Genomic DNA, 13,241 nt, shown 5'->3' with positions numbered 1-13,241 from the left:
ACTGAGTGACTTTCACTTTCGTAGCCAGTTAAGTGTTAACGATAGTGTCAGGTGAACAGTGAAGGGAGTCAGCCGTACATGTACATGTATCCATTCTCCTCCAAACTCCCCTCCCATCCAGCCTGCCTCATAACACCGAACACAGTACCATTTGCTATACAGTAGGTCCTTGTTGGTTATCTGTTTAAAATACAGCAGTGTGTCCATCCCAAACTCCCCATCTATCCCTTTCCCCATCCTCCCCCTCACCATAAGTTCAATCTCTGAGGGAAAAAAAAAAAAAAAAACCATGTTAATTTATCTAGTTATTCAATGTCAATAACTATAAAACTTGAAATAGAAAAATTCTCTCCTAAGGTAGTAATAGATGTATCAATCAGATTTACTAGACAAAGGCCTCAATCTCACCCACTGAAAGCAGGTACTTTTTCTGTGACCTAAATTTGACTGAATAATATGCTAATGAAAAAAATGTAATTAGATATTTACTTTTAAGTCTGTGGTTTAGACTTTAGGAAACCTTTTGTGGTTTGGATGGCCCAGTTTCTAAATAAGACTCCGAAGAAATGCACACCAGTGCTTCCTCTCACCTTCACTTTCGCAGAATAGTGTGGGTAGTGGCTGGTGTGCCAGGCTGGCAGCTTTTCCGGCTGTCTTCTGGCTTCCATAATATCTGTTGGACTGTCAGCTATGTGTCTTATTGTTGTGGGATCCACTGGCCTGCGGCTGTGGCTGAAGGCAGGAAAGCAGCTCCTTGCTTCTGGGTGAATCTGGTGAAGTTCTGAGGACCTGGGGGTGGGCAGCCATCACTTTGGGGCAGGGGTCCCCAGCCTCCAGGATCTAATGCCTGATGGTCTGTGGTAGAGCTGATGTGATTGACGGAAATAAAGTGTACAATACATGTAACGTGCATGAATCATCCTGAAACCACCCACACACCCCAACTCTGGTCCATGGAAAAATTGTCTCCACTGGTGGCCAAAAGGTTGGGGACTGCTATCTGGGGTTAATGTGGAAGGTCCTTCTGAATCCTCTTCATCCGTGTTAACACTAAATCCCCAGGACAATGAGTTTGGTTAAAGGGTCACAAAACAGAACCTTCAATGGCAAAGGCTGTTAGCTTACTTTCTCTTTTCTCTCTCTCTCTCTCTCTGGGTCCTTCTCTGTCTGCAGCACAAACCCTGGATCCTCGCAGTCTACGGGATGTGGGCCTGCCGCTGTGTGCTGGGGACCCAGGGCACCGCCATGGTTCTTATTCACGCCACTATCTCCTTCTGTGTTGCTCAGTTCCGGTCTCAGTTCCTATCATGGCTGTGTTCTCTCTCTCTGCTCTCTACACTGAGACTGCAAGATGTGGAGGAAGTTAAGGTAAGAGTCTCTGTTTTTTTTTAATACCAATGGGAAGGAGAAAACCTGTTTTGCAATGCCAATATCCAGGTAGATGCCTTTGTTTTCAGATAAGAGTCGATCCAAGAACTGGGATGGGTCTCCCCCTCGTGGCAGCAGAGGGTGTTGCATCCTGCGATCCTTTGTATCTGACTTTGTCTTAGCCCTCCAGACTGAGGGACTAACACACTTCAGCCCTGGGAGGCTGTCCAGGCCCACCCTGTACCTTTTCTCCCAGTTTGGGTCAGCATGGATGGTGCCAGACATCACAGGAACAAAAGCAAAAGAAAGCAATAATCCCCATGTTGTTTAGTTGCTAAGTCACGACCGACTGTTTCTTGACCCCATGGACTGTAGCCCATCAGGCTCCTCTGTCCGTGGGATTTCCCAGGCAAGAATACTGGAGTGGGTTGCCATTTTCTCCTCCAGGAATAATCCCCTATGCTTTTAATAAAAAATCATCTGTAAACTGCTGCACAGTTTATAGGGAATTCTCACATCTTTACTTCATCAGAAGCCCACGGTGGTCCCTGAAACAGATAAGGTTTAAGTATTTTCCTTGCACAGAAAATCTTGGGGAGCTTCTGATATTCTTCCTTTAACCATGTGTTCCTGTGGCATTTTAACTTCTGTCCATTTGTTTACTCATTCACTCATTTATTGATTCATATGATGGCAGTTAGAACTGGTGAGCCCTGCACTGGCACAGACATGGGGAAGGACACACCAGGAAGAATGAGCGGGTGGTTTTCTAATCTCTTCTATTCACTGTGTGTCCTCTTGAAACCGGAGGCAGTATTTAACCTGAGTCTCAATTTCATCGTTTGGAAAATGAAGGTACGAGCTGCTCTGCCTTCCTCATGGAGTTGTTCTGAGGACCTAACAAGATAATGTGTTAAGCAATTTTGTAAAAATGGTAGCATTTTGAAAATTCAAGATGTTTTTTTTTTTTTTGCTGCTGTTGCTGCTACTGCTGCTAAGTCGCTTCAGTCGTGTCCGACTCTGTGCGACCCCACAGACGACAGCCCACCAGGCTCCCCCGTCCCTGGGATTCTCCAGGCAAGAATACTGGAGTGGGTTGGCATTTGCTGTTGTTAGGCTCTCTTAATTTTTTTTCACTCTCACCAGTGGACTGGCGTGAGTAGGTCAGGTGGCAGCTCTCTCCTAACAAAAGATACTTAACTTCCCAGAATGATTAAGCTACCTGATTATTTAAATAAGTGTGCTTAAAATTAGATTTGCAATAAAAATAAAAACAAATCCACATCTAACTTTTGGGGGATCTGGCAAGTATTCAAAACAGTCTCCGATTGTAGTGATCGTTTATTTGGGGCCACTAGCATCAGTTATGGGCGTCAGTGGTGAATAAATTATGTATGTTGGTGATGTGAAAACTGTTGCCAAAGAGGAGGGAGCGAATGACCAGCAACTAGTTGCGCTGGGTTTCCATACTTTCACACGTGCAGTTTTCTTGATTTTTCTTGGTGTCTGCTGAAGTCCTGGACATGGAGTAGAAACTCTGTTCAGTGCTTAATTTTTCTGTGTAAAGCCTTGAAAGGCTCTCATGGGTCAAATGAACTACTCTGTCCTTTGTCCCAATTCTATTTTTTGTATCTATTTTCATCACCTGGTTTTCTCATTAAAAAACAATACGTATATATTTTAGAAAATATGGAAAATGTAGAAAAGTAGATTATAAAATGATCCATAATTTTACTCCCTTAGTAGTATCAAGATTTCATCACAGTTGCTTTTAGTCTTTCGTTCTTCACCTAGTTTTGTACATACTTGTTATTTCATGCTGTCTTGTATACCTGTTTCCTGTGTGAGAATTCAGGTTCATTGAGGGCAGGGACTATTTCTTTTGATGATGTGTCTCTAAAGCTTGTTTGGAAAATAGTCCTCCGCTACATGTGAAGCCAAATTAATGACAGACAGCCAGAGGAAAAATCTGTTGAAGACATAAATCCCACGTGACATTTACAGACACACATCATTTTATTGTGCTTCGTGGGGATTACTCTTCTAACAAATTGATTTCCCGGCACACCATTCTTGTGTACTTTATTCCTGCGCACTCCCCAGCACTGGCGTCACCAGCTCAGCTCCACCTCAGATCATCGGGCGTCAGATTCTCACGAGGAGTGTGCAGCCTCGGACCCTGGCACGCACACTTCGCAGTAGGGCTCGCGCTCCTGTGATTACCTAATGCCGCTGGTCTGACAGCAGGCGGGGCTCAGGTGGTAACAGGAGCCGTGGGAAGTGGCTTTAAATACACGTGAAGCTTCGCTAGCTCACCTGCCCTTCCCCTCCTGCTGTGGGCCCGGTTCCTGCCCACGGACCAACAGTGGGCTGTGGCCTAGGGGTTGGGGACCCCTGTAGTAAGCTGTAATATAGTGTAAACCTAGCTTTTATGTACAAATGGGAAACCAAGCAAACTGTGCGACTCATTTTATAGCAAGGTTCCCTTTATTGCGGGGATCTGGAGCTGAGCCCCCAGAGTCCCAAGATCTGTCTGGATAGGTCTCTCCGTGTCTTCAGAGCTGTGGAGGGGGCCAGAGTACCCCTTGGATGTAGCTAATCTCCGTGCTATGCACTGGTGTGTCCCACGGATGCGTATCTGGGAAAACCCTCGTCCTCTGTTGCATCAGGCTTAACGCGAAGCCGATGGCCGATGTTAGGGACACTCTTCTGCTCGTTGCTCGTTAACTGCTTTCTCTGATGATGCATGACGTTAACCAGCTGCTCGGTGGTTCTCGGCTCCCGGGGTGGGACAGCCGCTCTGCCTGTGGAAGAGATCTCCTCCCCCGGAGATTGAATGGTGTCTGTGCTTGACACTCAAGGGTTGTTCTCTCCTTGTGACTTCGCAGAGAGGGTGGTACAAGACCGAGAACGAGTACTACTTGCTGCAGTTCACGCTGACCGTGCGCTGTCTGTACTACACCAGCTTCAGCCTGGAGCTGTGCTGGCAGCCCCCGCTGGCCGAGCGGCCCTTCTACTCCCTCCCCTGGATGCTCGCCTACGTCTTCTACTACCCAGTCTTCCACAACGGGCCCGTCCTCAGCTTCCCGGAGTTCATCGCGCAGGTAGAGCCTTTCGAGGATTGCATGGGCGTTCCTGCCCGTGATGCTTCTGTCCTTGTTTATGTGATCACTCGTGAGTCTTTTCATACTGTTTTTGTTGAGTCGCTCAGTCGTGTCTGACTCTTTGCAACCCCATGGACGGTAGCCCACCAGGCTCCTCTGTCCGTGGGATTCTCCCGGCAAGAATCCTGGAGTGGGTTGCCATTTCCTTCTCCAGAGGATCTTCTGACCCAGGGATTGAACCCATGTCTTCTGCATTGGCAGGTGGATTCTTTACCGTGGAGCCACCAGGAAGCCCATACTTGGTATTCTGATAAGAAGTGAAATACTGTGCGGAAATAAGCCTTCGAATGAAGGTCACCGTGTCTCTTGTGTATGTGGGCTGTAGGGCCCCCCACCCAGATTCCCAGTGGACTGTGGCAGCCAGAAGTAATTACTGGGCACCGCCAGGAACCTGGGGTGGGCATCCCAGGCAGGCCAGCCCCAGAGAAAGAAAACCGGGTTTTCATGGACTTACTGGGAAAATGGAAGGAGACACTGACTAAGCGGTTGGTTGGCAAATAGTTGGTGCCCTTTTATTTTCACAGACTCCTTATGAAGTAGCTCTTCCGTGGCTGAGGGATTGTTCAGGGGAACCTGGGTGGGATGACAGAGTGGGGTTGAAGGGGGTTTGAAGGCCGTGCAGTGGTGTGTCTTCAGGTCTGGGTGTCTCTTTCTGCCCAGGACCGCGCCTGCCTCCTGGACAGCAGTCTTGTCCGAGGCTCACAGCAAGCTGCCTTCATCATTCCCACCTCATTTCCCCTCCTGCTTTGGATTCCTTCCCTCGTTCCGCAGCCAGCCTCGTGGAAGCTGTGTACTAGGTTAATGCACCCAAAGTATGAGTAATCAGTGATGCCTAAAAACAGGGTTTCTCCAAGAATATTCCTGCCCCCACCCCCCAACGAAAGAATCCTCATGGAGGTGAGAATAGTAAGTGCTTGCACGTGTGTGTGTAGGCACACACATGTGTACACATGCACACACGGGGGGCCTGGACACGTTGAAGAGCAGGGCCAGCAGCACTGTTTCACACTTCTGGAGGGGACACCCTACAAGGTGCCCCCTGCACAAATAGGAGGGTGCTTAGAAATCCCTTATTTTGCCTTAAAAATTTCACATTGTATTCAAAACATTACATTTCTGCATTAAACAATAACTTAATGCTTAAAAATTGCCAGTTAAATCATTAAACTTTTTCCCTCTCCGCAAATGTTTAAGGGAAATTGATATTCTAGGTGGATGTATTGATATGTTTAGCATATGGTTTCTCATACTTCAATTTGGGTTACCTGGGAGCATTCTTTTGCCATGGAGGAATTTAAAATCCATGTTTGAAAATCACGGTTAAAGTTGTTGTGTAAAAGCCAGAGGTGGTTTAGTGATGGCAGCTGATCTTCCAACTCAGTGATTCTTTTTTTTTTCAAACTTTAAACTTTTTATTTTGTTTTGGGGTATAGCTGATTAACAATGCTCTGGTAGTTTTAGGTAGACAGTGAAGAGACTCAGCCATGCACACACATGCCATTCTCCCCACATCCGTCTCCCATCCAGGCTGCCGTGCAACACTGAGCAGCATTTCATGTGCTATGCAACAGGCCCTGGCTGGTTATCCATTTTGAATACAGCAGTGTGTACATGACCTTCCCAAAGTTCCCAACTATTCCTTTTCCCCCAGCAACCGTAAGTTTGTTTTCTAAGTCTGTGAGTCTCTTTCTGTTTTGTAAGTTCATTTGTATCATATCTTTTTAGATTCCACATGGAAGGGATGTCATATGATAATTTTCCTTCTCTGTCTGACTTACTTCACTCTGTGTGACCGTCTCTAGGCCCATCCGTGTCGCTGCACGTGGTCTATTTCACTCTTTTCAATGGCTACCGACTCAGTGACTCTTAAAGTGGGGTCCCTGGACCCGTGGCTGCAGCCTCACGTGGGAACTCATCAGACGTGCAGATTCTCAGGCCCTGCCCCAGACCTACTGAATCAGAACCCTGGGAGTGGGGCTCCAGAGTGTGGTCCTGATGCTGCGAGGTGGAGAATCACTTTCCTAAGTTTTTTCAGAAGAGGAACTTCTTCTCTGGAGGTGGAGACCCTCCTTAGAGGATCGGGGTGGGGTAGGCCCAGTGTAGGGTGGGTTCAGTTCATCCACATTATGTCTCTTTAACAACCTCCTTGTTGGAGAAGGAAACAGCAACCCACTCCAGGATTCTTGCCTGGGAAATCCCACAGACAGAGGAGCCTGGGGGCTGCAGTATATGGGGTCACAGAGAGTCAGAAGCAACTGAGTGCGCATGCACGGCACGGCCATTGTAAGTTTTAAATTTTAACATTGCAGTCAATAGCTTTTGGACTAAATACCCACAGCACACCCCCACCCTTCCTTGAAGACAGATAATCTTTCTCAGAGAAACATAGACTAAACCCATTAAGAGGAAACAAATTATTTTCCAAACCGCCTCTTATCCATTAAGGAGCTTATCCCTGTGGGATCCGTACTTCACTGTTTGGCAGATCACCATTCTTTTTAGTTCTTGTCTCCTCCTTTCTGACTGTCCCCTGTAGAGTCTTGAGGGAATTTGAGAGGTGGGTTGCAGGGTCCTGAATCTGTCACATAGAGACGAGCTCTGAGAGCATCGCTCACCTGAATCCTTAGCCACAGGCTCTCATTCTCTCGAGTTTCTGCCAATAGGGACTCAGGTATGGAGACTCTGGGCTGCACCTCTGTCTATTCTTTCTCTTTTTTTTACCCCTTTCTAAATGCTAGCAGTTGCAGAAAGCAGAAACGAAAGAGGCAAATTGAAGCCTTTCTTTGTAATCTGGGAGGATTCCTGGAAAAGTCAGCTTAGAAATGGCAAGATGTTTAATAAGCTACAGAGCAATAAAAAGACAAGTGATTTCTGTGGTTGCTGGGGGTGTTTATGGGCACTCAACTCCTATGAGAAAAACGGGTCTAAAAGGAGAGCAGTTAAACTACTAAGGAGCTGACCTCATAGAGTGAAGGGATTCCATCAGAGACGCCGGGAGGGGAAAGACTGGGAGGGGATGGAGAAAAGCTGGCCGGCAGAGCTTGTAATCAAGGTATGCTCTGAACAAGTACTCGCGCGAATGAGTGAACGTCACAGGAGACGGTAGAGTTGAAATTTTGGTCCTTAGCCTCTCAGGCCAGCGTGCCCAGACTCTGAAGAACAGGAGGAGACTTGCCACCAGGGGGCAGCAGAGCCTCACTGTGGAAACCCACCCAGCCCAGCAAACCACAGTGGTTAAAATGAGAGCCCTAGGTCCACCCGAGACTTCTTTCGGAGAAGGCGATGACACCCCTCTCCAGTACTCTTCCCTGGAAAATCCCATGGACGGAGGAGCCTGGTAGGCTGCAGTCCATGGGGTCGCTAAGAGTCAGACACGACTGAGCGACTTCACTTTCACTTTTCACTTTCATGCATTGGAGAAGGAAATGGCAACCCACTCCAGTGTTCTGGAGAATCCCAGGGACGGGGGAGCCTGGTGGGCTGCCGTCTATGGGGTCGCACAGAGTCGGACATGACTGAAGCGACTTAGCAGCAGTAGCAGTAGGTCCACCCGAGACTTCTTTCGCTCAGTTTTTTTTTTTTTTTTTTCCTTTAGTGTGTAAATTTACATACCCAAGATGAAGCAAGCATAGAAGAGGAGCCTCTGTAATACATGGCATGTGATATATGTACACATCAATCACCAACAGGGAAAACTGGGCCTGTCAACAGGCCCCAGTGTTAACTCAAAGGTCATCTCTGATGGCGTTTGGAGTTGGAGAAATATGGGCCTCGTTTGTGTTTCTCCCAGGGGTCTGTGGAACTCAGAAAACGAGCCAGGGGTGAGGTGGGGGACAGTGTGGGGGAGGTCTAGGGAAAGGCAGGAAATGCTGTTTATTTGCTGAGCTTGGAGCCTGGGGCCACCCCATCCTACTCTGAGCAGGCTGACTCGTGCTGTGAGGAGCTGCTGTGTGTGTTGGGGGGCCCTGGGGGGGACTTGTGCTCCTGCCCCAAGGGGAAGAAAGTGAAAGTGAAAGTCACTCAGTCGTGTCTGACTCTTTGCGAGCCCGTGGACTATACAGTCCATGGAATTCTCCAGGCAAGAATACTGGAGTGGGTAGCCTTTCCCTTCTCCAGGGGATCTTTCCAACCCAGGGATTGAGCCCAGGTCTCCTACAGTACAGGTGGATTCTTCACTAGCTGAGCTACCAGGGAAGCCCAAGATTACTGGAGTGGGTAGCCTATCCCTTCTCCAGAGGATTGTCCCAACCCAGGAATCGAACCAGGATCTCCTGTGTTGCAGGCGGATTCTTTACCAACTGAGCTATGAGGGAAGCCCTGAGGGGAAGACAGTGCTTAAATAGGGAACGTGGTTGATGGTTAAGAGCAAAACTCCTGAGCCCAGCCCTTTAGTTACAGGGTTTGAATCCCTGCTGTGCTTTGGCTTGAGAGCATTTGGTGAGTTACTCACCTTATTTGTGACTGCATTTCCTTTTATCAGTATGATGGAAAAAATAATAATACCCCCTAGATAGGATTGTTGTAAGGACTAAATGATTTCGTCTAGATAATGTGGCTTGACGTGTTGTACACCCTGTTATTGTCATTACTGTTATCCAAAACTGAGCGTCATTTCTGGAGTATGTTGTTGGAGGAGGTCACTGAAAGGCTGGGATGACTGGTTGACCCTCAGTCTGGACCTGGGCAGTCAGAGGCTCCTCACCCCTCCCCTGCCCTTGGAATGTACTTTCTGCCCACCATTCTCAGGCTGGGAGCCATTTCTGGGGCATAGGTTTGACCTTGAGAGAGGAAGGTGTCATTCAGACCAGCTGAACTCCCTACGTGACTAAACACAGAACAGGCCTCTGTTTCAACTTTAAAATTCTGCTGGTGGATGCAGAGATCTGCTGGTGTTGTGACACCCACTACGAGGCCTGTCTGTCAGCTCCCTGGGTTATTAATCCTGCCCTGCCGGTCCAAGCAGCCCACTTGTTTCTTCGGTCTATCCTTATAAATGCTGGGCTGGAGGAAGCACAAGCTGAAATCAAGATTGCCGGGAGAAAGATCAATAACCTCAGATATGCAGATGACACCACCCTTATGGCAGAAAGTGAAGGGGAACTAAAGAGCCTCTTGATGAAAGTGAAAGAGGAGAGTGAAAAAGTTGGCTTAAAGCTCAACATTCAGAAAACGAAGATCATGGCATCCGATCCCATCACTTTATGGGAAATGAGGTGGGGAAACAGTGGAAACAGTGGCTGACTGTATTTTTCTGGGCTCCCAAATCACTGCAGATGGTGATTGCAGCCATGAAATTAAAAGACACTTACTCCTTGGAAGGAAAGTTATGACCAACCTAGATAGCATATTAAAAAGCAGAGACGTTACTTTGCTGACAAAGGTCCGTCTAGTCAAGGCTTTGATTTTTCCAGTGGTCATGTATGGATGTGAGAGTTGGACTGTAAAGAAAGCTAAGCACCGAAGAATTGAAGCTTTTGACCTGTGGTGTTGGAGAAGACTCTTGAGAGTCCCTTGGACTGCAAGGAGATCCAACCAGTCCATCCTAAAGGAGATCAGTCCTGGGTGCGCATTGGAAGGACTGAAGTTGAAGCTGAAACTGCAATACTTTGGCCACCTGATGCGAAGAGCTGACTTACTGGAAAAGACCCTGATGCTGGCAAAGATTGAGGGCAGGAGAAGGGGACAACAGAGGATGAGATGGCTGGATGGCATCATCAACTCGATGGACGTGAGTTTGAGTGAACTCCGGGAGTTGGTGATGGACAGGGAGGCCTGGCGTGCTGCGGTTCATGGGGTTGCAGGGAGTCGGACACGACCGAGTGACTGAACTGAACTGGACTGTCCTCTGGGAACCAGGGGCCGGTTTCAGGTCTCACCTGGGGAGGCTCCCACGGGTGAGAACTAACATCTGTTTATGTCAGACCCGAGGCCCTGGGGTCCGGGCTGGTAGGTGAGGGCGGCAGTGGGGGCCATTCTGGGCACGATTCTGGGCAGGGGCCATCCCAGGCCTCAGAAGAGGTCAGCGGAGGATAGATGCAGGCCGTGGCTGCAGGGGTGGGCTCAGTCCCTGAGCGACCAGCGCTGGCAGTCACTGTCCCAGTCAGACCACTCAGGGTTTGGGGTAGGCTCCAGAAGGCACCTGCGGTGATGCTGACCCTGAGGAATACTCACTGAGTACTCACCCCAACCAGGCTTTCCATGTTCTAACATGTTTTATCCTAGCAACAGCCCAAGGAGTAAGACATTGTTATTCCCACTTCACAGACAGTAACACGGAGGCAAAGAGAGGCTAATAGAGTGCATGTTGGGGTAGGGGGATGAAGACTGGAGCCTTGTTGCCAGCTCGGTGACCCTCACAGGAATTAGAGTGAGGATGCAGTGTGACATGGTGGACGTGTGGGTCTGGACACTCAGGCTGGCCAGGCCAGGTCCCAGTCCTGCGGCCGCTACTCTGACTTCAGGCTCCATTTGCTGTTCTGGCAGACACCAGTGGGTACCACCTGCCTTGGTCTGGATGCAGTGAGGGTCTGACTAGGGAATCATTTATTGGGGAAGGTGTATGGCCTGAGACTGTGGGCTGGAGAGAAATGCCCTCGTTATAAAGCAACAAGACTTGGGCCGCAGTGCCCTGGAGCCAAGTGCGGAGGCTGGAGCGGAGGTGACTCGGTTGAACAGCTGTGTCTGGGGAAGGCTTCTCTGGTGCTCTCCAATGTGGGTATTATTCACGTGTGAAAGAACCTTTCAGCTTTGAGAACTGTCACCTTGAATCATTAGAATATCTCTGAAAGGCTTTGATATTCCTTTTTATGCAATTTGCATGAAATGAGGTTTTAAAAGATAATGTGTTTTACAATGCACTTTGCAGATGAGTTAATGTGTGTTTTTTCGTGGAGTCTTGACTAAAAATTCCCATTGGCGGCAGTTTCCAGTGGTCTTAAGGTTGGCACTGACCTCGGTTTAAAACATCTCTGGTGAAATGCTTTGCATGCCGAGGTTGAATAATGAGCAGCCCTGCTCGTTAGGCGAGCTGTGTGTGGTGCGTCTTTTCTTCCTGCCGGATCGACAAGGGACAGATGCAGTTTTTTAAATAAAAGGGAGACAACTCGATGGAAGGTATACAGGGATTGTGATAATGACACGACTCTAAAGAAAAGCTGATATCCATTCTTTTTAAAGTAAAAACAAATAGAGTGAAAAACTGGGTTGTTTTCCTTCTGCGTTTGCTGGTGCAATTAAGGAACAGACATTTCTCATACTCTGACTGGTGAGGCACCCAGCATCAAAACGGCAGCACTGCAGAGAAAAGCCCAGCCCTTCTGGTCCTGGGGTGCCGCACAATTATGCCTTTTTCAGCCTGGGGAGGAAGCTGGGCCCTGGGGAACGTAGGTAAGTCATTAGCTGGAAGCCAGTCAGGCACACAACGCACCTTGTGTTTCTTCCTAATTACAGATCTTCGGGTCCCTCTAGATGGTGCCTTGTTTGGGGAAGGAAAGGAGGGCCTCTGGGCTGTCCGTGGCACGTGGTCGCCTGAGCTGCAGGCGATTGGCCAGACTTTCCCGATCGCCTGGCGGGGTCCTTTGTCCTGATCCGGCAGAGGCTCTCCTGTCTCTTCTCTGCTCCCGGGAACAGGGCTGCACAGCCAGTGGTGCCCCGAGACCACAGGTGCAGCTCTGGTCCTCAGGGGGACCTGAGCTGGGGGGTTAGCTGTCTGCTCATGGGCCTGCAGGGCATGTGCACCGTTGCTTATTTAGAAGCCGGAGACAGTTGTGCAAAGATGGTCTTCGGTCAGTTCTGCTTGTGAGTTGTTATCACGTTCAATCAGGGAAGCTGCTTTCCTCCGAAAGTCTGGCACCAAGAAAGGCCCTGCGCACTGGCCTAGAGTGGAGTTAGGGGCCTCTTGGGTCTTGGCTCAGCTGATTGCCTTGGTGTGAACTGTTCTAGCTGCCACAGACTGATGGATACTCTGTTCGTCATTATTTCTTCATTTGCTGACGCTCATTAAGTCCAAATGAATTTGCTTTGTTAGACGGTATTTGTTTTCCTCTTTCTTACTCCACTCTGTATGATAGTCTCTAGGTCCATCTGTATCTCTTCAAAGGACCCAAATTTGTTCTTTTTAATGGCCAAATAATATTCCACTGTGTAATATATGTGCCATATCTTTTTTTATCCATCCATCTGTTGATGGATATCTAGATTGCTTCCATGTCCTGGCTATTGTAGATAGTGCTGCAATGAATATTGGGGTGTATGTGTCTTTTTGAATTTTGAGCTAGAAAAGGATTGATTATGAACAAAGGGGAACTTAGCGTATAGCTAAGAAAATCTCTGAGTGAGGTGGGAAGGTAGTTGTTGTTTTTCACTAAGTTGTATCTGACTCTTTGCAATCCCATGGACAGTAGCCCACCAGGCTCCTCTTTCCGTGGGTTTTTCCAGGCAAGAATACTGGAGTAGGTTGTTATTTCCTTCTGCAGGGGATCTTCCCAACCTAGGGATTGAACCTGAGTCTCCTGAATGGCAAGCGGGTTCTTTACCACTGAGCCGCCAGGGAAGCCCCAAAGTGGGACGGTAAGGAGAAATAAAGATGGGGCTGGCGCAGAAGAGAGAGAGAGGCAGGCCTGCTTGTTGAGGATGCCGTGCTCCCCAAAGCATTTTTGACAAGAAGGGTGCGGAAGCAGAGCGCTTGTCTCTCTAGTGGAGAGGACCAAT

General features: G+C 48.4%; 1 protein-coding gene across 6 annotated transcripts in view; it reads left to right on the top strand.

Annotated features, from left to right (window-relative positions):
• The window catches only part of HHAT (hedgehog acyltransferase), a 352,855-nt gene that overhangs the window by 73,319 nt on the left and 266,295 nt on the right, over positions 1-13,241 (top strand). For 4 of the 6 annotated variants that reach the window (XM_070768646.1, XM_070768645.1, XM_070768647.1 and 1 more), the window contains 2 exons: positions 1,174-1,368; positions 4,257-4,472. In XM_070768646.1, the coding sequence (XP_070624747.1) occupies positions 1,174-1,368; positions 4,257-4,472 (411 nt within the window). The remainder of the gene's footprint in view (positions 1-1,173; positions 1,369-4,256; positions 4,473-13,241) is intronic. The other 2 variants (XM_070768650.1, XM_070768651.1) reach the window with 2 other exon arrangements.

Source organism: Bos indicus, chromosome 16, assembly GCF_029378745.1.
Source record: "Bos indicus isolate NIAB-ARS_2022 breed Sahiwal x Tharparkar chromosome 16, NIAB-ARS_B.indTharparkar_mat_pri_1.0, whole genome shotgun sequence".
NCBI classification, from domain to species: Eukaryota; Metazoa; Chordata; class Mammalia; order Artiodactyla; family Bovidae; genus Bos; species Bos indicus.
This window is presented reverse-complemented; position numbering and strand designations above follow the sequence as displayed.